The sequence below is a fragment of the Vigna angularis genome, chromosome 6 (assembly GCF_016808095.1).
Source record: "Vigna angularis cultivar LongXiaoDou No.4 chromosome 6, ASM1680809v1, whole genome shotgun sequence".
Taxonomy (NCBI): Eukaryota; Viridiplantae; Streptophyta; class Magnoliopsida; order Fabales; family Fabaceae; genus Vigna; species Vigna angularis.
Genome location: NC_068975.1, coordinates 19,907,824 through 19,933,489, shown reverse-complemented (window position 1 = coordinate 19,933,489; position 25,666 = coordinate 19,907,824). Strand labels below are relative to the sequence as shown.

Below are 25,666 nucleotides of genomic sequence, written 5' to 3'. Positions count from 1 at the left end.
TCAGTTGAATTTTCTAAAGTCAATCTTGATCAAAAATCGAAACGAATTGTCTCGAATCGAAAGTCGACTGAACTCGAACTTAATATAAATTAAATGTCTTAAAATAAAAAATAAATTGCTTTATTTAAATAAAAAAATTAAAATTTAAAATATTTCAATTACTCCATTCAAACAAATTATTTAAAAAATAAAAAAATTTAATTATAAATAATTTAAATATTATATATTTTAATTTTTTTGGAATTGCTGAAATCCCTCCTCCAGGTTATTACTTGTTTGTTATAGACTTTTTGTGTATATTTTGAAGATTAGTAACTTTTACAAAATGATGTTTTATTTCTATATTTATTGGCTTACAGTTAGATAACTAATTATTATGCATTATTTATTAATACTAGTTCAAACATATGTTTGAAACATTAAACTTTTAACTAGAATTGAGTCGTTGGACGTCTAATCTGCTTTTAAATATTGATTATTTTATTTTGATAAATCAAATGGGACTATCGGCTCTTACCTAATCAAACACTTTATTCTATATTTAAATATTCTACATTATATTCTTCATCTTTATTAACTTTTTCTTTTCTTGTTCTGACCAAAAATACAGTATAATACTAGTAACAAAAGGAAGGAGGTAGTTATTTAAAAGTTAATTTCAATTTTTTTTTTGTAAGAGTCATCTCACTTGATCATCCTTCGCCACTAATAAAAATAATTAACTAACATTTATCCTTAATTAATTGAAAATTTTAAGGAAACTTGATGGTTCCAAAAGGAATTAGTGCCTAATGTATGAATGCAAGGATCGAAAACATATTTAATACGTATTAGAATGATGTTCATCTTTTTAAATTATCTGTTCTTGCTTAATTTCTTTTCTTGATTTCTCTATATTTAATCAGATAATTTTTTTTCAATTGCTAACCCTTGACGTTTAAAGCATCTACACTTTTTTTTTATATAATTACTTCATGATCATCATCATCATTTTATTATTATTTGTTTAGTTTTTAGACAAATATAGATATAGACAAGAGAGTACCCAAAAATGGAGGAAAAAGTTCCACATAATGAGTATAAGGAAGAACATAAGCATGATTATTCACCACTAAGAACATGGTAGAGTTTGAGTACTTAACCTGTTAATAAAATGGGTCAAATTAACCACTACCTTTAGAAACCTGTTAAAAATTTTAAAATAATTTGTTTTAAATAAATAATTTGTTTTAGAAACTGGTTAAAAATTTTAGAAACTACCTTTAAAATAATTTGTTTTTAAGCGTCTTTAGTGGAACTTTTAAATAAATTAACCACTACCTTTAGAAACTGGTTAAAATTTTTAAAATAATTTGTTTTAAATAAATTTAAACGTCTCAATAAAAAAAAGCACATTTAATTTTTTAACCAGTTAACCTTTAAGACAATGGTTAACATTTGCCTGACAAAATATTGACAAATTTCAGCATCTACAAAGCAGCAATTTCCACTTGCATTTCAAACTCCAAATAAGATCAATTTGAAGTTTAGAAAAAATTCAAGGTAAAAAAGAACACCCTATTGGATAAAGGACAAAAAGAACATTTTTACAGAAGTTGAGCATTTCTCAAACTAAATTTCCTTGTACACCTATCATTCACATCAAGTTGTCTGGAATTTTCATAATAGAAACATTCCAATAGCCACACCAAGAACACCTGCTATATTAGTGATATGGTATCAAAAGCCTTTTAGTATCAGCAACACCATTTAGGGGAAACTGAGTGTAACATCTAACAAAATTCACTCAGTCTCTGGTGAGTTTCTAATTCTTTTCTTAAAAAAAACCTACATATGATCCCTAATATTACCTGATCTGGATTTACACTTGGAAGACCCTTTTGAACGCTTCCTAGATGATCCTGTACCTGTCACACTAGCTTTTCTTTTTTTAAGATCACCATTACTTAGAGAATCAAGGGCTGCTTTACATGTTTTGCTGTACTGAACAACATTGGTCACAATGGCATAGGTAGTGACATCACTTCTAGCTGTCAAAATGGTCTTTCTCTCAATAACACCGTTCTGACCACATCTTGATTCAAGAACTGCCTTGTCTCTCAGCTTTTGGAATATGTAGTCCTTATCAAAGACAAAGCAGTCAGTCGAAACCTGCCACCATGAATTTTCTGGTAAGGCATTTGCTAGAAAGAAACAAATTTTATTTATAAAATCATTCTTGGATGAAAGAAAATAGCTTTGGACATCAAAGAAACAATGAGAAAAGGAAAATGTTGATTCAACCTCCATACTTGTAAAGAGTGGGACTTTTAAATAATAAATGGTGTTTCACAAGCTAGCATTGACACTTTTAAGTTAGCTATGGAAATGAGACACCATAAGAGAAGATAGGTAAAAGTTAAGTAACATATCTCACTTTAAAATCAACTGGGACATCAATTTCAAGGGATGAGCAACCACAGCCATCACTGAAGTTGAGTTTCAGAACCATTTCAAATGCTTTGTTATATGCTGTTCTCCTGAGGTATCAGTCAATAAAATGTAAGGAGGAGGTGCAAGCCCAATTGAAAGTATCTAAAAATTAAGCAACACAAAGAAATGAAGAGTTCTTTTCCAGAATTCTAGACTTCATCTCAAGATTTTCACAATTCTTTCAAATCAGGTTTTATCATATCTAGTTCGGAAGAACCAATAAATAAATTGGGTAAAATTTGATTAATGCCGCAAGGAATTGTATAGTCGGTGGAAACCTTTTAAGCCGAAATGGTTGCTTATCTAGAATGGCTGCTTTGTAATCTTCCCTGTCCAAGAAGGAGACCTGCAGCACAAGGACAGATACACTCATCAAAATCTAGCTCGAGTTTTTTTTTTTTTCTTTTTTTCACAAAAACATGAGACTGGTGAAGGGAAGGAAGCTATGCCAGTCACAACGAGTTCAGGAAGAATGAACTAGAAAGCTCCATTCTTACTCTCTCTTAAAAGGAAACAGGAAGGGTTGAGCAATAGAAATACAAAGGAGAGTAGAAAAGGGATCAACAGAACTTTAGAATAAATTTCAATTTCCAAATCAAGTTAAGTCTTAAACTCAGTACAAGGCCCTCCTTAATGTAGTAGGCAAAACCACTTTCATAGTGAAAAGATCCTGAAATAATAACCCACCCACCCTCTCTGCAAAAAAAAAAAAGTTTTCCCCAAAATTTAAGTTGTTGGGTGAAGGCAAAATGAATGTTTCTATCACATCTCTAAAGAAATTCCAAAATTCGAGTAAAAAGGGAATGAACATGTTGATTCACCTCAACAGACTCAATGAAAGGCAATGCGGCTCTTTGTCCATGAACACTGGCAATCTGGAGAGTCCAGTTCACATATCTTTTATCTGCCATGCAAGTTTACAGACTATGTAATGATATGTATCAATTCAGTTAAATATAGTGAAAATTATATATGACATTAATTTTCCGTTGAATATATGATCTCTATTTATAATAAAAGAAATATGGGCTAAGCCAAAAATACAAATAAAAAATAATAACAAATTAACTAAAGATAAAAAATAAATGTAAAATAAAATTAATATATCTAACAAATTCCTCATGTAATAACTAGTCATTCCAGTATCTTAGTATTTTTGTGTGCAGTGCTCAGCCATGAATTGGGAGAATGTGAACAAGGAAACCAATTTTTATATAGCATCAAATGAGTCGACAAAAAATATCCCAAATAAGATCATTGATAATATTATGTCAAAAGGAAGCTTTGTTCAGTAATTTCAACACAACTAAGAAATCCGGAGGTTGTTGGTTTTAGTTTAGAAGAACTAAGGCTAATTACATAAAAAACAATAGAACATTTCTTATTGAAGCTTGAAAGCTTTATTAACAACTTGAGTATTCTCCCATCATAATACGACATTAATTGAAACTTATCCAAGAGTTTGCTAGAAAGATCCAAGAATACAATTTATGATTTTCACAGCTTTATAGCACCATGGAGCATTGATGAATCAAGAGTGTGAATGTGAATTAACATGTTGAATGCATTTGAATATGATAACATGCAGAGATGTAACTTAAAAGTAACTATTGAATATAGTAAAAACTATATGGGATTAATCTCCCTTGTATAGAAAATATACATAAGATACTGTATTTATAATAAAGAAAATATGAACTATGTTCAAAATACAAATAAAGAATAATAACAAAGTAACTAAAGATAAAAGATAAAAATAAGATATCTAATAATTTAATATATCTAACAGTAAAAATAAAATATCAGTTACCATTGCTCAAAGCTTGCACTAGAACAATCTGGAAAAGATCAATCCTGACAAATGGAGGAATCTGCATATTAAGCTGGTCCATGACACCCGCAATTACCTGCTCCGGTTAGAATTAATGCATGTCAAAATGCATTAAAGCAAATCTGCATTTATTCTTCATGGCAATTTAAAAAACCAAACAACTTATCTACCTTAACATGAAAATCTTAGGATATGAAAACAAAAGAAATTTCTTAAGTAAAGAAAATAGATAAGGATTGATAACTTGACATGTCATGTACATTAAGAAATTGGACCACAAAGGAATTCAGAAACATGGTGAAAAGGAGCTGAATGATTACTTAATTTCTTTTTTTTTAAAGGAAAACAGAGCTCCATGATTGTATTGTTGATGTTATTCTCGTGGAATGTTAGTAATGTCACTAGATAATAACTTCTGTAGCATTCTTATAAAAGGATTACAAGTTATATCGATAGAAGTTTAGTACAGGATAAACTATTGCTAAGTGTCTACATGTCTGTGTTAGTTTAATTTAATAAAAAAGCCCACAACATACAACTCCATCGAACTCTAAAAGACTAAAATGAATTGAATTGTAGTCTGAGTGCTTGACAATACAAGTCAAAGTGCAGGCAACTTTATTACATGTACATGTGTCTACCAGTGCTTTTTTGCAACCTTAAAATTAGTGAAGACTTTAATACAAAATAATGGAAAAGAAAACACCTATAATAAAAGGATTCAGAACAAATACCTTATCTGCAAACCCATGTATGACTAAGCTGGCTTTTTTATCCTTTGGAGTTTTCTGTAGAGTCCATGCATTTATAGTTTAAATGAAAAGAAGAGTGGACAAACAATCATATAAGTATGATAGAAAAAGCTCTGAAACTTGGAATCCAGACTCATACTTAAAGTTTGATACCATCATAGCTCTAACAACCATAAACATCCCAGAATTTTAAGGCAGCATATCTTGACCACTGGCCATAGTTGATTTTGAATTAGTGAAATTGCCAGTAAATTTGGGCACTCTTGATTACTTTTGCAACATGCATAAGCTTATCGTAACAGCCAAGCCAAAGATCTATTACATTGTACAACCAAGGACTACAATCGCAATGACAGATGAGACAATCATAAGGATCAAATATAAAATAGAGTAAAATATTGTACAGAGGATGATGCAAACTAGAACCACACAACTAGATTCAACAGCAATTAACTTAACCCGAAGAAATGAGTACGTAGTAAGTCTGAGAATTAGTAAATATAATACAGCGGAATAATTCTTCTAGTGCACAGAGCCAAGCTGCTACAGAGAGCTATTTCTCTCCATTCATAACTATAATGTAATACCCTATTACCCCACATTCATACCCACATACTAGTGTAAACCACAAATCAGTAAGAACCTTCTTCCTTTATTTCTCTCTCTCTCTTTCTCTGCCAACTTAACATTCTGCCTTTCCTCTCTCTATTATTCCTAGTGTAAACTCTCCAAACCTTGAACCTATGTGTCAACTGATGTAGTAGCTGATCCTTTGTATCCAAAGACTCATTTTTGGTCGAAATAGAATGAACTAAATACCAATTTACATGTTCTACCTCGAGATTTCAAAAGGCAATTTAATAATAATTTCATATTTGCAAAGAAAAGGGTAGAAAAGTAAGAGCTCTTAATCTCATTAAACAGCAAAGAAAATTTCACAGTAGAAGTTAGGAGATGGTATCAAAATCAATTAACACGTACAAGCAAACTAAGAAAAAAAGGAGCAACATACCTGGAGATTTACAATAACAACTTTACCCCCACCACGAAGTGCTTTCAGAGGCAAGTTGCATGCTGGAGTTATTTGTAAGCTGCATTGAGATTTTAGCCATGTTATGCCACGTGAAAAATATAGCAAAGCAATACATTTTTGTAAGGTATGGAAAATGATCATGCACGACTCTTTTATTCAAAGACATGAAATATACCCACAGATTTATTTTGAGCTTGTTAAACATATTGCTATCATAATCTGGCCACTCGGTGGTTATAAAACTAACAATACAAATCCACTTCAGTACCAATTGTGCTGCAAAATGGCCCTCCAAAGTAGTAAGATACCCATTGAACTTAACCAGACATACCAATTGGGATTCTACAGATAACTATGTTAAAGAAGGGTATCCAGGGCTGTTCGTTTAGGAAAAGACAAAGCAAAACCTGAGGGTCCTTTTCACTTACCACTCTAATGCAAGAACTAAGTTTCTCACTACACTCTGGAATTATAGAGCAGCAAAGCTTTTGCCACAAAACTAAAGCCAATGGTTATATGTTAAGAAATAAAGACTTGTTCTACTTTTATCCATTTAGTAATGAACAATTGAGCTCCTATAAGTGTGGACAAACAAGTGAGGAAAGATAAGTAGGCATAATGATGGCAAAGTACTGAAAATAATAGATGAAGAGAACACAAAACTGTTGCAGTGATAAGAAAAAAAAGTCATTTATTACCTTGTACCCAAACATAACACTATATCTGCCTGTTTACAGTGCTTCTCAGCAGGATTCATCTCCTTTGGAGGCAATGCATCCTGCACGTACACAGACACAGACTTGTTTAAAGGGAAACATCGCTGTGCAGCTGAAAAAGTAGGTCAATGTGTCCATTATCATCTCCCTGGACACAATAACTTTCAAAAACGTTGACAACTGAATCAACAGCTGGTCAGTTCCGCTTGGCTAAGGACAATAGAATCAATGTACAACTTCAACCAGACCCCCAAAATAAAACTATTCCACTTTTCAGCAACAGACTGAGCTATGTGTCCACTATATCGTTTATCATATATTATTATATAATTGAGACCTGGTGGTGAAAGACTAGCATTCATGATAAACCAATAAAAACTAGAATGATAGTAGGGGGAAGACTAAGAACCTCAACGAGCAAGTTCACAAAACTTTGACAACTACCAGTCACTCATTATTTTTTATGATGTCCACCAATCAGCCACCAATGAATTAAAAATTAAGCCAAAATACTGAAACGTTATGCCATGAATCTAAATTTAAAAGAAGCCCAGAAAAAGGACAACAGTGGCAACATGAAAAGTGGAGAAAAGACAGATTGTTTCATAGTTGGTTGATGTTAAACAGAAACCAGTTTTCGTTTATATCGAAGTTTTCAAAAATATTACAACAGTTAGCAAATCAATATTCCTTGCACCAGCATGATCAACACTTGACCCACATACATGTTTCTATTCATCTTTGAGTTCAAGGCAGATCAAATGGGGGAGACATAATTGTATCTAGTCTCAGCAAAAAACAGCAGAAAAGCATTTGTCTCCAGTTCAATATCTTGAAGGAAAAACAAGTTATAATATTCTCTTCCATTGCCTATAGATGAAGCAAGGACACAATAAATATACAAAAACACTTACTCGTGTTTCTAACAAAGTGCATTACTTATGAAGTCTTGATTTTGCAGCCAAATATCCATTTAAAGAAAAGCCTTCCATCAAACTATGTTGCAGTACAGTTTATGACAATTCCATTGGTTTGAAATTCTATTCCAATACCAGAGAAAACAATAAAACCCATGTGACAAATTGGAGCCAAAATTATAATGTTGGGAATCAACCAAATTGCAATCAAGAAAATGAACAGTCTAGTACCTCCCAGTCAAGGACAGTATCCTTAAGTCTTGTCCCACATTTGGATACTGTACAACGCCTTGACGTCTCCTTTAAACCAATAGTTTCTACCTCAAAATCACGAAAGTACCTTAAAGAGTATAATTGTAAAATTAGATTACAGTTCTTTCAAGATATAATGTTTAGAAAATGACTGTGATACTGTTAGTCTGTTACATAAAATAAACAACAAAAAAGCAAACCTAGAGAAAAGCATAATATAAAAGGTCACCCAGAATGGGTTGCCGTGTAGCATCTGTACATCAAGAGCAAGCTGGATATTCTTGATAGATAGAACTTTTTGAGTGAAAAACTAAATATTGAAGAAAAGTATGCGTAATAGTAATGGCTAAAATAGATATGAACCAAAGTTTTCACATGATTGACTTAACAACAGAAATAGACAAAAACCATGCCAAGTATGTAGCAGTCGCTACAAAAATAGAATAAATAATCAATAATCTTAAAAATTAGAAACTGGGATAGAACTTAAATGATGAAAGAAATTTAGTTGTCTTTTTTTGTTGATAAATACTGGTATTAGAATAGTTTATATTCTCAATTTTTGTTTCCTTTTCTCTTTCTCTTTGTACTTTTGTTGCAAGATACAGATCTCTCTCTCCCTCTCTCAAGTATATATATGTATATGAATCTAAAGAGAGATCTAAGAAAGATCTCTCAAGTATCTTTTCTCACATTTCTCTCAAGTTGGTATCAAAACAGGGTTATCATACTTTGACTGTCATTGTCCGTCAAGGAAAATGCCTTTCGCTGCCAGCAGCCACCATCTTCGTTGGCAACACCAGATCTGGAGCATCTCTCTAACACAAAATCCAATCAGTCAAGGAAAATGCTATTCTTACTACTTGCTTTCATATAAAAATAAAACTTCTCTCCTTTTTTCATGAAAATAATATTCTTTATTTTATTCTATTTCCAAATGAATCACTTTTCACATTTCTCCCCATGTTTTTGGTTGTGTTTGTACATGACGTTTTTCCAAGTTTGGCCAAACTCTCGACAAGAGCCATCAGATGTATCTTCGTAGGATATTTTAGTCTCCGAAAAGGGGATTATTCTCTAAAAACAAAAAGGTATTACATGTCCACTAGTGTCACCCTTTATGAAAAGACTCTTTTATTTTCTTCTTTCATACAAGATGATGACATTTTCCAGTAAGTCTTGTTAGCAAAATGATGAAGATGAAGTTTTGATGATGTCCAAATCAAGTCAAGAAAAATCAAGATTCAAGAAGATCTCATATTATGTAGTTGATGTTCAAAGTCAAAATCGCACTGTTTTAATCAATTAAAACTAGTATTAATCGATTAAACAGAGTAAAAGCTGAAAACTCAAACTGTCTCTGGATTAATAGATTAAAATACCTTTTAATCGATTAGATAATCGATTAAACAGTGGACTAATCGATTAAAGGTGACCATTGGAGTTTTCTAACCGTTGAACTAGCCGTTGTACTCATTTTAATCGATTAACAAGAATATTAATCAATTAAAAGCGTTAAATGGCTCGAAACAAAGAACGGAAGAGTATTTGCTTGAGTCTATAAATAGGCTCTCATTTTCCTTCAACAACAACTCTTCCCTTGTGCTCTAGAACTCAAAAATCATTGAGAATTGTGTGATCTGGTTCAACTAAAGAAACTCTTGTCTGTGGAGCTGTAGAAGTGCTACTGCAGTGACAGAGGAATGGATGGTTCATCCTTGGTGCATTTGAGGAAGTGTTTAGAAGAGAAAGTCATCCCTTGTGAAGTATTTGGAGGAAGTGTTTCATCCTTTGTGAAGACTCAAAGGAGGTGTAGGTTCATCTCTTGTGGTATCAAGAGACGTGGTTTCTAAACTTTTACGTAATTTGTAATTGTTTTGTGAGTAGTGAACTGTTTATCTTGATTTGAGATAAGCGACTGGATGTAAGATTGGTAATATCCGAACCAGGATAAAATCATCAGTCCAAATTTCTCTCAACCTTACTCTTTCTATTTATCATTATTATTTGCTTAGTAAGTTAAATTGAGTAGAAATTTTAAAAGGCACACGTTCGTATTAAAAACCAATTCACCCCCCCTCTTGGTTTGTTATCTCATGCTAACTATTCCGCTGCAGCCACTCTGACAAGTGGTATCAGAGCCTGGTTTGATAGCTATTCAAATGGCAGGATCATATCAAACTTTTGCAAAGGGTGCTTCTATCAATAGACCACCCCTATTCACAGGTGAAAATTATGCATTCTAGAAGGTTAGAATGCATATATTTATTGAGTCTATTGATGTTGATATTTGGGAAGCTATTGCATTTGGCCCTTTTGTTCCTACTACTTGAGATAAAAATATGTTCTTGAGGGATTGAAAGACACCTCTCATGTTCTATTATTTATATAGATAAAGAGTTGATACAATAGAGAGATAGAAGGTCAAGTCACTGTCCTAGACTGCTAGGTACAATGATTAGAGATAACCCAACACACTACACCCTATTTTAGTCCTACTGACTACACTAACAAGTAGACTTAGTAATTATTCTAACACTCCCCTTCAAGCTGGAGCATACAGATTGTATGTACCAAGCTTGGAACAAATAAACTCGATCCGAGGTCCCCTTAATGACTTAGTCAACACATCTGCGAGTTGGTCATTTGATCCAACAAACTCGGTACATATTTCTTTTGACAATAACTTTTCCCGAACAAAATGACAATCAATTTCTATATGCTTAGTCCTCTCGTGAAACACTGGATTTGATGCAATGTGAAGAGCAGCTTGGTTATCACAATACATCTTCATACTCTGGATGTCACAGAAGCTAAGCTCTTGAAGGAACTGTTTTACCCATATAAGTTCACATGTTAGTGACGCCATTGCCCTATATTCAGCTTCCACTGTTGATCGAGCCACTACATTCTGTTTCTTACTTTTCCATGAGATAATATTTCCTCCAAGGAAAACACAATATCCAGTAGTAGATCGTCTATCAATAGGAGAACCTGCCCAATTAGCATCACAATATCCTGATACCTGAAGGCTTCCTTTTTCTTCATATAACAGCCCTTGCCCGAGAGCCTTTTTCAGATACCTTAGAATGCGAATGATAGCATTCCAATGGCCAACACATGGAGCTTGCATAAACTGACTAACCACCCCAACAGCAAAAGATAGATATGGCCTTGTAATAGTGAGATAGATTAGTTTTCCAACTAGCCTCCTATATCTCTTCGGGTCGGAGAATAACTCACCTTCTTCTGTTGTTAATTTTTGATTTGGGTCCATGGGACTCTCAACCGGTCTACAATCAATCATGTCTGTTTCTTACAAAATATCCAGAGCATACTTCCTTTGGGAGATTATAACTCCATCTTTTGACTGAGCTACTTCAATGCCTAAGAAGTATTTGAGGCTTCGAAGATCCTTGGTTTGGAAATGTCTACACAAGTACTCCTTCAATTGAGATATTCCAGCAGTATCATTCCCTGTAATAATGATATCATCAACATATACAATTAAGTAAACACATTTCCCGAGAGACGAGTGATAATAAAAGACTGAATGATCTGCTTCACTGCATTTTAGCCCAAATTTCTGAACAATGGAGCTGAATTTTCCAAACCAAGCACGTGGTGATTGCTTGAGCCCATATAGAGATCGGTGCAATTTGCAAACCATACCAGGCTTCCCCTGAGCAACAAACCCAAGAGGTTGCTCCATATAAACTTCCTCCTCAAGATCACCATGGAGAAAGACATTCTTGATATCCAACTGATGAAGTGGCCAATGACGAATTGCTACCATTGCAAAGAACAGACGAATGGTAGTCATCTTGGCCACGGGAGAAAATGTGTCACAATAATCAAGGCCATACACCTGAGTGTACCCTTTTGCAACTAGCCGGGCTTTGAGCCTATCAATGTCACCATTAGGACCTACTTTAATTGCAAAGACCCATTGACAACCAACAGCCTTTTTGCCTGGGGGAAGTGGCACAAGCTCCCAAGTATTACTGTGGTCAAGAGCCTACATTTCAGCAATCATGGCTTGTCGCCACCCAGGATGATCAAGTGCTTCTTTCACATTTTTGGGTATAACCACAGAGGACATTGAGGATAAAAGGGAATAAAAGGAGGGCGACAATCTGTGATAGCTAAGAAAATTATAAATGAGATGAGGGTTTTGAGTGGAACGAGTACCTTTTCGGAGAGCAATGGGCCAACCAGAATCATCTTCACCAGTAGGCGTGGCAGGAGGCGATGAGGGAGAAGAATCTGAAGGAGGAGATCCACCATTTTCTAGAAGAGGATTACCCATTGGGGTACTATGTCGGAAGATATCAATATGTGGAGAGGAAGGTTCGGGAGGACCTTGAGCATGACTTGGATTGACAGTGACATTAGAGATATTGGACTCAACTACTGGAAGAGGAAGGACCTGTTGGAGGATATGGACATCTTGAACAGATGGAGAGAAGAAAGGTGTCTGTTCAAAGAATGTAACATTGGCAGACATGTAGTACTTCTTGGTTTCAGGAGAGTAACACCGGTACCCGTTTTGAAGCCGAGAATAGCCCAAAAAGACACATTTGATCGCACGAGCGGAGAGTTTGTCTAGCCCCGGAGACATGTCGTGAACAAAACATACACAACCAAAAACTCGAGGAGGGGTGTGAAAGAGAGGATCATTGGGAAAGAGAATGGAGAAAGGGACTTTATTATTGAGAGAGGAGGAGGGCATCCTATTAATAAGAAAACAGGCGGTTAAGATGGCATCCCCCAGTGATGGACAGGTATATGGACACCAAGCAAAAGGGTACGAGCAATTTCAACTAAGTGTCTATTTTTTCTTTCGGCTATACCATTTTGTTGGGGTGTATGAGGACAAGTGGACTGATGCAAAATACCATGGGACCTAAGGATTGCAGAAAAATTGGATGAGAAATACTCTTTAGCATTATCACTTCTTAAGATTTTAATCACTTGACCAAATTGGTTCTTGATTTCATTCAAAAAGGATGTGAAGATGGGTAACAATTCAGAGCAATCTTTCATTAGATAAACCCAAGTACATCTAGAATACTCATCAATAAAGGTAACAAAGTACCTAAAACCAAAAGAAGAGACGCGACTAGGTCCCCAGACATCAGAATGAATAATACAAAAACTAGAATTACACATTGATTGAGACTTTTTAGGAAAAACAAATCTAACATGTTTTCCTAGTTGACAAGACTCACATTCTAAAGTCTGAAGACCACTAAGTTCAGGACACATCTTTTTTAACTTTGACAAGTGAGGGTGGCCAAATCGGTCATGTAACACTTTAGGGGGAAGAGCTGCAACACAGGATACCCGTGGACGAGATCCAAAATGGTATAAACCTCCAGCTTCATATCCTTCTCCAATCTGTCTCTCCGAGCCACGCTCCTGTATAACAAAAGATTTTGAATTGAAAGTTATTGAACAATGTAACATTTTGGTTAACTGACTTAAGGAAATTAAATTGAATGGACAATTATGGACAAAAAGAACAGATTTCAGAGTTAGAGAGGGAGACAGGGAGACTTGACCGACTCCCTTTGAACAAGTTTTAGAGCCATTTGCAAGAGTAATGAAATGGGGTTTTTCTTGGAGGGAAAGGGTTGAGAACAATGAGGGATTACCAAAGATGTGATCAGAAGCACCCGAGTCAATTACCCATGAATTTTGACCTTCCATGGATTGAGAAATGCAAGTTGTGGATGTACTTGGGGATTGAGATGATTGTGCCAAGCTGTTAGACTTTAATCGCAGATACTCTTGATACTCTTCCTCAGTGAACTTGAAGTTGGAAGTAAGAGTTTCAGTCTTAGAGATATTGGTTGTTTTTGAAGGAAAACCATGCAAGGAGTAGCAGTTTTCTTGAGTGTGACCTATCCTCTTACAGTAAGTGCACTGTGGACATCCCCTACCTCCATGTCCTCCTCCTCTAGTGCCCCGTCCTCCTCTTCCCCGCGTAGCAACCATGACAAATGGTTCCATTATTTCAGGAGCTTCCTGAGATTGAGGCATTGGAACACGAAGAAGACGTGTGGTCAAGGCTTCCAAGGAATGGACCTCATGACTTGTCAGAAGTTGATCTCTGATATGATTCAAATCAGGGTGTAAAGCACGGACGATCATCACCATATAATACTTGTCAAGCTTCTTCTTGATGTCTTCCGAAGATTCCACTTCCAAGAACATTCTCAACTCTTCCACAGCTGCTTGGGCTTCAGTCATGAAGGAGACCATATCATGGTCTGTCATTTTGAGACATGCAAGCTTGTTTGTTGTATCATAAAGACGTTGAATATCATTACCATAAATGCTTTGAGCTTTCTTCAAAAAAGAGTGACATGTTTTGAAGGCTCTAAGAGATATCAAAAGTCGGGGTTCCACAGATTGCCACAATAGGGCACACAATTGGAAATCTGCTTATTTCCATTGTTCAGCTTTTTCAAAAGGTACTTGGCTTCCATCCTGCTCAAGGTGGTCATAATGTCCTTGACCGACAAACCACATAGGGAATATAGTGAAAAACTATATTTAGATTAATCTCTCTTGTGTAAAATACACACATAGGGTTCTCTATTTATAATAGAAGAAATATGGGCTAAGCCCAAAATACAAATGAGAAATAATAACAAACCAACTAAAAGATAAAAGATAATATATCTAACACTCCCCCTCAAGCTGGAGCATACAAATTGTATGAACTAAGCTTGGAATAGATGAACTCAGTGTTAAACTAGATGATTTGTCTTCAAGAGTGTGAGGCAAACATAGATGAACTAACAGCAGCTTGTGAAACTTCAACTTCAAAAGTGGATGAAGGAAAGCAGTGATGGACAACGACAATCTGCAAGGACTGATTCCCAATCAATGATGAATGAGTGACGGGATCAACAGTGGTAGCTGAAAGCTAAGAGCTACAAAACTGCAGGGACTACACTAAATTCTCATCAATGATGGATGGGTGACGGGATCAACAGTAGTAGCTGAAATCTACAAAACTGCAGGGACTACACCCATATATATGTGACTTGACTTGCAGTGTCTTGGAAACGTACTCCCCCTCAGTGTGACGGCGGAAATGTGGAATATCACAGTTGCTGGACCACTAAAACAAAACAAAATATTAAGCTACAATGCTGAAACAAAGACATCAAAGATCCAAAGATACGTTGGAGGTCCAAAATTCTTTGCTGGACAACTCCCAAGTGGTGATACTTAGCCGTGTATCACAAGAAGATCGGGCTAAACTCTAGCCCAAGAAGAACTGACGCAGTTGCGTCTGTCTGAGGCGGTAGCGACTGTAGCGGCGGTTGACTGCTATAAAACTGTAGGGACTAAATTGCCATCACTGACTGATGGGGCCTGTAGTGGCAGGAAGCGACAAAACTACAGGGACTGCCATCACTAACTGACGAGGTGATGGGGGCCTACCGTGGTTGGAAGCATACGGTGCCTGGACAGCGGCAAACGGCGCCTGGACAGCGGCAAACGGCGCGGGACAGCGGGAAACGGCACGGGACAGCGGAAAACGGCGCGGGACAGCGGAAAACGGTGCGGGACAGCGGGAAACGGCGCGGGACAGCGGCAAACGGCGCGGGACAACGACAAACAGCGTCGGACAGCGGCAAACGATGCCTGTACAACGGAAAACGGTGCTGGAACAGCATCAGCAGCTGAGACGAAGCACACAACGCAGAAAGGAAGGTCCGACAATGCGGAACGTGCGGCGAGATGAAGATGCTTTGAAGACAGACGAAGATGGCAGCAATGGCTGCTCTGGAAGGTCTGAACAGAGAGAGGGAGGTCCGGCGAGACAACCGGAAGCGTCGCGGTTTGATGCCGATGCTGGGAAGGCGGCGCGTGACGGAGCGTGGGAAAGAGTCAGACGCCGGCACCGGTGGGGTTGGTCGTCGCGTGAAGAGGCAAACCAGATGCAGTGGTCGCCGGACGGAACTGTGACGGTGGCCGGCGACAAGGCGGCGGCAGACTGGCCGGAAAGAAGCGCTGCGTGGCGGCGCGTGACTGATAGGTGGCTCTCAAAACCGGCGTGGTTGGCCGTCGCTCGAAGAGACAGTCCAGATCCGCAGGTCACCCGTTGAATCTGTGACGGTGGCCGGCGGTAGCGGCGGCGACGGTGGCCGGAGTTAGCAGTGACGGCAGCGGAAAGTGGCGGCGACAGCAGTGGCACACTGGGTCTGGACTGGTGCTGACTGTGGCAAAGATTTAAGAAGAAAAATGGACTGCCCACTGAGATTTTAGGGGCTGCCGGCGGCCATGGCGGCCGGCCGCCGGCAGAGACCACCAGAAGAGGATCAGAGAACTTGCTCTGATACCATGTTGAATATAGTGAAAAACTATATTTAGATTAATCTCTCTTGTGTAAAATACACACATAGTGTTCTCTATTTATAATAGAAGAAATATGGGCTAAGCCCAAAATACAAATGAGAAATAATAACAAACCAACTAAAAGATAAAAGATAATATATCTAACAGTAATCAAAAGACAGAACAGGTTCATGAAGTCAAAAGGCAAAGGAAGATTTAGATATGAAAAGAGAGAAACCAAGGATCTTCGTCAAACTACAGATGTTACAGTTGCAGAGAAAAGGGGCACTTAAAAGCTGATTGCCCAAACCAAAAGAAGGGTGAAGAAATGAAAGAAAAGAAATTCTTCAAGAAAAAGAAAGCCTACATCGCATGGGACGATGACACGAAACAATTTCTGACTTGAGCAATTCTGATGAAGAAGCAAACATCTGTTTAATGACGGACAACGATACTGCTAGAAGCCAAGTAAGTACATCTAGCGATTATGATAATTATAGTCAATATAGTGAAGATGAATTGCATGAAACTCATGCTGCTTTAATATTAGAATCTAAAAAATTTGATAAAGCTCATAAGAAATTGAAAAAGGATTTCAAAGATTTAAAATTAAATTTTGAAAATATTCTTGAAGAAAATAAAAATTTAAAATTAAATTTTGAAAATATTTTTGAAGAAAATAAAGATTTAAAAAATAAAATTTTATTTTATGAAAAAAGATAAATTTACTAGTAGTGATGAATGTGCATCTTGTGAAAATTTTAAGAAACTACTAGAACAAACAACCTTAGGTGAATGTAGCAAAAATAATGTAGAAAGTAAAAAGGTTGATAAAAATAAGTATGTTCCTAAAATTAAAAATAAACATAATAATAGAACCCATAGAACTTGGGCAAAAAAAGGAAAAACTTATAAGAACACAAATGTTGTATCATGCTTTTATTGTATGAAAAAGGGTCATACTTCAAATAAATGTAAAATTAAGCATTATGGTGTTCCAAGTGGTAGATATGTTTGGGTTGTAAAATGATTTCAATTTTTCAATCTAACCCAAAGGACCCATACAAAGTAGTTGGGTACCTAATGTTTAACATTTAAGAAATGTTTTTTTTTTAACTTTTTTCATAAACAATGGTAAACAAAATTTAAGTAAATGATTTTAATAGAGGAAAACATATTTTGATCATTCAAGTATATGTTGATGATATTATTTTTGGATTATCTAATAAATATTTTTGTGAGAAATTTGCTAAGACTATGCAGGGTGAATTTGAAATGTCTATGATGGAAGAATTAACATTCTTCCTAAGTCTTCAAATTAAGCAAATGAAAGAAGGTACGTTCATTTCTCAAACTAAGTATTGTAGAGAAATTCTTAAGAAATTTGAAATGGACAAAGGAAAGGAAGCATATACTCCTATGGAAACCTCTTGCTATTTAGATAAAGATGAATCAGATAAAGAGGTAGTGATGAGTTTTAGGTTCTCTTGTCTTAAGATGCTTTATGATTTATGTTGTATGCTTTAAATATTGTGTGTTTGCATGTTTGTTTAAAATTCAATAATATATGTCATATATTTTCCAAAATCTTATGCATACTTGCTTTTCTTAAGGGGGAGCATAATTTTAGGGGGAGATTTATTAACACAACATTTTAATTATGATCAAAAAGGGGGAGAAAATGTTTATAAATTATTTAAAGCTTATAATTTATCTGTGCTTATTCACTAATGCTCTTTTCTTCCATAAGTTGTGTTTTTATCCAGATTATTACTAAAAGCTTTAAATCAAAGGAGTTTTTTATCATCATTAAAAAGGGGGAGAATGTCAGCAAAATGATGAAGATGAAGTTTTGATGATGTCCAAATCAAGTTAAGAAAAATCAAGATTCAAGAAGATCTTATGAAGACTTGTATTGCAATAGAAAGCTTTTGTAATAATTGTAGTTCAATGTCTAGGACTTAGATTTTCAATGGTTTTGATTCCATGTACTTTCATATTATGTAGTTGATGTTCAGAGTCAAAATCGAATTGCTTTAATCAATTAAAACTAGTATTAATCGATTAAGCAAAGTAAAAGTTGAAAACTCAAACTGTCTCTGGATTAATAGATTAAAATACCTTTTAATCGATTAATCCACTGTTTAATCGATTAAAGGTGACCGCCAGAGTTTTCTAACCGTTGAACTAGCCATTGTACTCATTTTAATCGATTAACAAGAATATTAATCGATTAAAAGTGTTAAATGGCTCGAAACGAAGAACGGAAGAGTATTTGCTTGAGTCTATAAATAGGCTCTCCTTTTCCTTCAACAACAACTCTTCCCTTGTGCTCTAGAACTCAGAAATCATTGAGAATTGTGTGATCTGGTTCAGATAAAGAAACTCTTTTCTGTGGAGCTGTAGAAGTGCTACTGCGGTGACAAAGGAATAGCTGGTTCATCCTTGGTGCGTCTGAGGAAGTGCACAAAAGAGAAAGTCATCCTTCGTGAAGTATTCGAAGGAAGTGTTTCATCCTTTGTGAAGACTCAAAGGAGGTGCAGGTTCATCTCTTGTGGTATCAAGAGAGGTGGTTTCTAAACTTTTACGAATTGTTTCTTTGTGATTGTAATTTGAAATTGTTTTGTGAGTATTGAATTGTTTATCTTGATTTGAGATAAGCAACTAGATGTAGGATTGGTAAGATCCGAACAATGATAAAATCATCTGTGCAAATTTCTCTCAACCTTACTCTTTCTATTTATCATTATTATTTGCTTAGTAAGTTAAATTGAGTAGAAATTTTAAAAGACACACGTTCGTATTAAAAACCAATTCACCCCCCTCTTGGTTTGTTATCCCACGCTAACTATTCTGCTACAGCCACTCTGACAAGTCTTACGAATTCCATTAGTTGAATCTTTTGCAATCACCTCCCCTCACAAAATCCTAATTCAAAGCAATGCTCAAAGTTCCATCTCCATTGAACCACCATTCCCACCCATTATCACCTACCATCATAGGACACAAGTGCCAATCCAATTTTACATGGTAAATCTTCTTCACTATGTCCTTCACCGTCATCTCTCAATACCATGGTTCCCAATAATGAAGATTTAGGTTAGCTCATTGCTCAAGGTATTCATTTTACCTACAATCATCATCCTATTTACAATTTTCTAAGCTATCATAAGTTGGCTTATTCCATTTGTCGGTTATCTTATTTGTGTCTTCTATGTGATTCCTAAAAAACGTGAATGAAGTACTTGATCATCCTAGATGGTCACAAGTCACGATTGTTAAAATGATTGTTAAAATGCAAGCTCTTAACCATAATAGCACACAAGAATTAGTTCCTCTTCCACTTGGGAAGAAGCCAGTAGGATGTCAATAGTTTTATGCCATTAAAGTTGGGTCGTATTGTGAAATAGATCATCTTAAAGCTAGACTAGTGGCCAAAAGATACACTTAGATAAATGGCCTTGATCATGGTGACGATACCTTTGCTGCAATGTAAATATAACTATGGCACAACTCTTCTTTGCCATGGTAGTTATTTGCCATTGGTATACCCATCAATTAAATATCAAGAATATTTTTCTTCGTTGTGATATGGAGGAAATCTACATGGAATAGCCTTCCAGGTTTGCTACTTGGGGGCAGTCTAGGTTAGCTTGTAGATTGCATTTGTATATCTATGGTCTTAAACAATCTCCACATGCTTTGTTTGGAAAATTTAGCCATGTTTTTTTGTACCTAATTGTGCATGTTAATAACATAGTCATCACAGATAATGATGTTGCCAACTAAGGAAGCAATTTTGTAATCACTTTCAACCCAAAGGCTTTGGACGTTTCAAATACTTTTTGGGCATTAAAGTGACTCAATCAGAGGAAGGTATAGCAATTTCTCAAAGAAAATATTCTTTAAATTTCCTACAAGCACACAAGATTGACTATACACCCATGGATAGTTATATGGATCCAAATGAAAAATTAAAGCTGAACAAAGTGAATATTTTGCACATCCAGAGAGATATCGAAGACTTCTTGAAAAACTTATTTATCTCACTATTATTAAACCTGACCTGTCTTTTACCGCTAGTGTAATTAGTCAGTTTTATGTAGACTCCTTGTATTAATCACCACATCATTTGCATCCTCCAATACATAAAAAAACCTCTAGGAAATGGTCTGTTATATACAGATAAAGGAAACGTCCAAATCTCTGGGTATTGTGATGATGATTAGGCAGGATCTCTTATAGATAAATGTTCCACTCTTGGATATAGTATTTTCATTGGAGGGGCTATTATTTGTTGGAAAAGCAAGAAATAAAATGCAGTTGTCCAGTCAAGTGCTAAAGTTGAATAGAGGGCAATGACATACAACCTTTTGAACTTATATAGAAAATACAATTTCATCAAAAACTAACATTTTACGAAATTCAGTAAATGAAGGTGTATCATAATCAAGCAGTTCTTCACATTGTTTCCAACTTTGTATTTCATGAGAGGACCAAAAACAAATTATCATTTTGTTCACAGGAAAAATTGTTGTTCAAGAAAATTTGTACTGAGTTTGTTAGTTTCAATAATCAACTTAAAGATATTTTGACAAAATCCTTAATCGAAACTTATATTCAATTTATATATTTCAAGCTTGGTACATACGATCTATATGTACCAACTTGAGGTAGTATAAAAGTTGTTTTGTGTTATACCAGTATGTCATATAGAGGCCTAGGGGTGAACTTTATTTTTTTTCCTTTTCTCTATGTACTTCCATTGCAAGATACACATCTATACACACACACACAAACATATATGAATCTGAAGAGAGATCTTCAAAAGGATCTCTCAAGTATCTTTTCTTGAATAATTTTCTCTAGTACTTGCATCTGCATTATAAATACTCATAGCTTCATGGACAAAATATGATTGAATATGCATGAGCAACTAAATCCCACTGAGAAGAAGATTATGCAAAAGTAGGATTTAATGTGCAATCAAAACTTACTCTTCTCCACAAGAAGGGCACACCTCCATGAAGGAGTTCCCATGCAATTCAGCTAGTTTCTCCCTTGGTATTCCGGATCGAAGATGGAGACCATCAACATTCTATCATAAGAAAATAAAAAGATCACTAAAACAAACAATTCAAAATATTATTACCTAAAGGTTTTACAAATCTAAAGAAAGTGAGATATACATAGGAAAAAAGAAAACACAATGACTCTCTACCTGACTGATGACGAACTTCAAAATGCCAGTCTTTTCTAATTCAACCAAAGCCATGTGTGTCAAACTTGGTGCTGCACGGTGAAATGGCAATGATGCTTCAGGCAAGGCTTTACCTTCTCGCTGCAGCAACAAGGAGAATTGGATGAGCAGATCTCCATGTGAAATTCATAAACAAAAAGAAAAGAAGATTCTGATTGCTGAAATAATGAGTACTAGCAAAGAAGAATAGAAATTGACTTTCTTTTTAATAGCTCGCCACAATTATCAGTTATTATATTATTTTGTGCCTCTTGCTGTGGTATAAATATATAAATTCAAAGTTCAAACACACCAGCGTCTTTGTTTCTGTTGGAGAACAAATTCCTTACAGACACCATAGAAGACGACATGGTCGTCACTAATTGTTAGGGTAGTTGACAAATTCATGTAAACTGTGAAGAGGATAATCAAGCACGACTGCAGCTACAACAATAAATACTTACATTTACTGCTTTGAACGTTAATTCAAGCAAGCATGAGCATAAGGGGCACATAAGTAAAAATTTCTCATATCCCAATTCCCAACAAGATTTTAAGTTGTACAGAACTTCCTATCCTGATGGGATACGTTCTTGCACATTTATTTTAATCCATATAAACTTGGCGACATTATGTTCTTGACTAGAAAATACTATTCAAATCAAGCTGAAATTGTTAGAATATACTGTGGTCTTTTACGTATTGGAATAAAAGAATTGGTGACTTCTAGACAAATGCACTTTATTATTCTGTTCACATCACTACAAAAAAATATGTATACTTCCAACTGGTTAAGCCACTTCTCTACTAATAATATGAGAGTTTATAATCCTAAATTTAAGAATTGGAGAAAAATATTCATAGTAAATATATTGCAACTATAAAAAATTAACAACATTGTTCTTACTAGTATTTACATTCAAAATCTGATAGAAATTGCTGAGATAGTCAAACATTCATTCACACTATGTGAATCACCAGAAATAAAATTTTAATTTTGATTATGGTAGAAGCATTTCCTAGCTTCAAAATGATCACCTGAAGCGTCCATATTCCCTTGGGCCCTCGAAAATCAGGTATACCACATGAAGTTGATATTCCTGCACCTGTAAACACCACTAGATGCTTACTCTGCAAGCAGAAAAAGAAAACGAATTAAAAAGCAAGGATTATATAAAAACCTTAGTACAGAAAGGAAACTCGCTAATATCAATATTAGTTAGTAGCTGCAAGCAATACCTTTTTTATCATAATAGCAAGTTGATCTATCTGCCAAGAAAGAAAAGTTATGTTAGCAAATGAAGAGTCAACTTTGGTTGAGGGTAGGCAATGACTCCTTTTTTTACCCAATGTAGACTCTTTAGTCTTAATATGAAAACTTCTCACTAGGTGATAAATTGGTATGCTATATTCTAATTTAAACTTAAAATAAGAAAACAATTGAAAATTTGAGCGAAAGTTAACCTAGCAGATGAAAAAATAAATAAAGTGAAATGGTTGAAAGAAACAAGATAAAGGAATCATGCCATAAGATTTAATGGCTATCCAGCATAATAAAAGAAACCAATAATGAAAAAATGACTCAAATGTACGAAAACACATATCTGCATGGACAAAGCACTGCACACATGTGGATAAATACCATAGAAAATCCACTAGGAATGGGAACATCACCCATCAAAACAAGTACTCATGCTTAACAATTCTAATGATTATGGTACTAAAACCACCTGATAATGAAACTATATATTGTAATGGCCCAGCTGGTGAAAACTATGATGACAACCCTGGTATCTACCAGGCCATAGTTGTTCAAAAAAAAAAGAGAGGAAAGATGCAAACAGAAATGAAAAGCCTAAACAACCCCCCAGCAATATCCTCAATGGCAAAATTTCAATGAAATTCAATCCCTAAGTAGGTGATTTAAAATTGAAATCCCCTGGCCAGACAACCCAAATGGCACCCCCCTTTCTGATGAAAACCATTATTAATCATCTTCAGCATAATCGACTAATGTCTATCATAAAGCTTTCCCACATTGAGGTGAAACACAATCCGAAAAATACCTAAGCACCGTCCTGATAAACATTTCAATGTTTCAAAGCATATTCACTACATCAAACCCCTCATACAGTTCACCTATTCTAAAGCACGGTTTTAAGAATTGATCTACAACGGCGATCTCAGCCGCAACATCAAGGTTTTTGGGCTCACCGCAACCCCAATTGCAGCCGCATTTACCTGCAATTTCATGCAATGTGAAGGATCGCAACAAAATCGCATCCGCATCCACAATTTAAACTTTTGTTCCAAATTATTTGACACCCTAATACAGTATTACAAACACTCAATCATGCATGTAATCACATAAACAACTCTAAATTCCATCATTTCAGCCTAATCACCAAGCACAACTAAATTAAGGCCATTCTTTTTAGCAGCACATAACAACAACAAACACAAGCATAAATTCAAGGCAAAGAAGGGCCTCTCCAAGTAGCACCCTGCAGACACAAGCTGCATAAGAGAGATCAACATCACCCAACGAAGTTATCACATGCAACAAGGGCACAAGGGCAAGCAATAGTGAGAACAATTACAATGAATAGAATATTCTAGAAGGATAATGGAGACAAGGAACACACTTTCTCTCGCAAAACGTGAGATGGGTCGAAGTATTCGACCATTCCAACGTTGCCCACATCTTCTATGTAGGAAAGCTTCTCGGCATACCCAAGAGACATAGTTGTTTGGTGACCCAATGTGCTGTGCTGCCAGAAATTCAGTACAAGTCCCTCACTTTCTTTCCCTCTCAGAGGAATTTGAGAAGAAATATGTTTTTGTTCTTCAAATACAGAGAGAGAAAGAGAAGCATTGTTTCTTTTAAGGAGACCCCAAAAGGCCAATGTACTCTCATACACAATGTATCATTCCCTGCAACGTTATAAAGCACATTACAACATTTAATTATAAAATCTTTTCTAATATTTCTTAAAATTCATTACTGTAAATAGTGACCCAACGAGGATGTTTTAAAAAAAAAAATTCATTAGAAAAATCGAATACAGGCAAAGATTTATCAAAACAGTGTTTCTTCAATTTGTTTTTATGATAAAATATGTAAGACTTTATAAGCCAAGTCAATCTACTTTAGTTGGGTGTTTTATTCAAATTCAAATTAAAATACATTTTATCAGTTTTATACCACAAATGTATTTTTTTAACAAAATTAAGGGTTATTTTCTTATCTTTAATTGAATTGAGGTGAGAGTGAAAAAAAACAGAGAAAAAAATGAATTGTTGGAACTGAGAAAATGCAACAAAAGTTAAAAGGAAGTTAATATATTTATTTTATTTTATTTTAAAAATATTATATAAATTAGTTATTTTATTATAATAAAAAACATAAATATTAATAAAAAAATTAACAACATAATAGATTGGGTTGAAAACATAATCAATTATATTTTAGAATATAACATACAAAGCTAGGTCTTTATTTTCGAATAAATCTTCACTCTTATGTGAATAATTTGTTATTTCTCAAGGTTTGAAATATGTATTTTTGAAAGGATTTAAGGTATCCATTTTTTAACTTTACTTTTCTTCCTCACTCTTCCAGTTTTCCTTTACAATCCAAACATTTTTTTATGGTTCGGTTTATAAAAAAGTTAATTATAAAATTTATAATATTAATACAGCATATTATAAAATTATAAATTGATATTATGTGAATAATATTAATACAACATTATAAAAAAAATTTAACTTTAAAATAAAACTACTAAATAAAACATTGATAAATCGCAAAAGATAGTTAGAAACACATATAATATTAATACAACAATCCAAAATAATAATTATAATAATAACTATAATAATATATATATATATATATATGTATATATATATATAAATCAATTATAGATTACATTATTATTTTTTTCAAAAAGAAAAAATTCTTATACAAAAGAATTACTAGGAAAGTATAAAATTATTATGTAACATTTTCGTCTTTTACTATTATTCTAAATTATTTAAATTATATTAATTATAAACTAAGCATATATAAAATATAATAAATCATGTATATTTA

At 34.7% G+C, this 25,666-nt stretch overlaps 1 protein-coding gene across 1 annotated transcript; it reads right to left on the bottom strand.

Moving 5' to 3' along the window:
* Positions 1-1,470: 1,470 nt before the first annotated feature.
* LOC108343079 (NAD-dependent protein deacetylase SRT1) lies at positions 1,471-24,483 on the bottom strand. Its single transcript, XM_017581129.2, has 14 exons — positions 24,216-24,483; positions 22,810-22,839; positions 22,609-22,701; positions 21,553-21,672; positions 21,329-21,429; positions 7,953-8,061; positions 6,787-6,866; positions 6,068-6,146; positions 5,038-5,091; positions 4,283-4,379; positions 3,294-3,376; positions 2,751-2,818; positions 2,417-2,519; positions 1,471-2,151 (listed from the first exon to the last, which is right to left on the bottom strand). The coding sequence occupies exons 1-14, from the start codon at positions 24,312-24,314 to the stop codon at positions 1,828-1,830; spliced, it is 1,440 nt and encodes a 479-aa protein (XP_017436618.1). The 5' UTR covers positions 24,315-24,483; the 3' UTR covers positions 1,471-1,827.
* Positions 24,484-25,666: the final 1,183 nt, after the last annotated feature.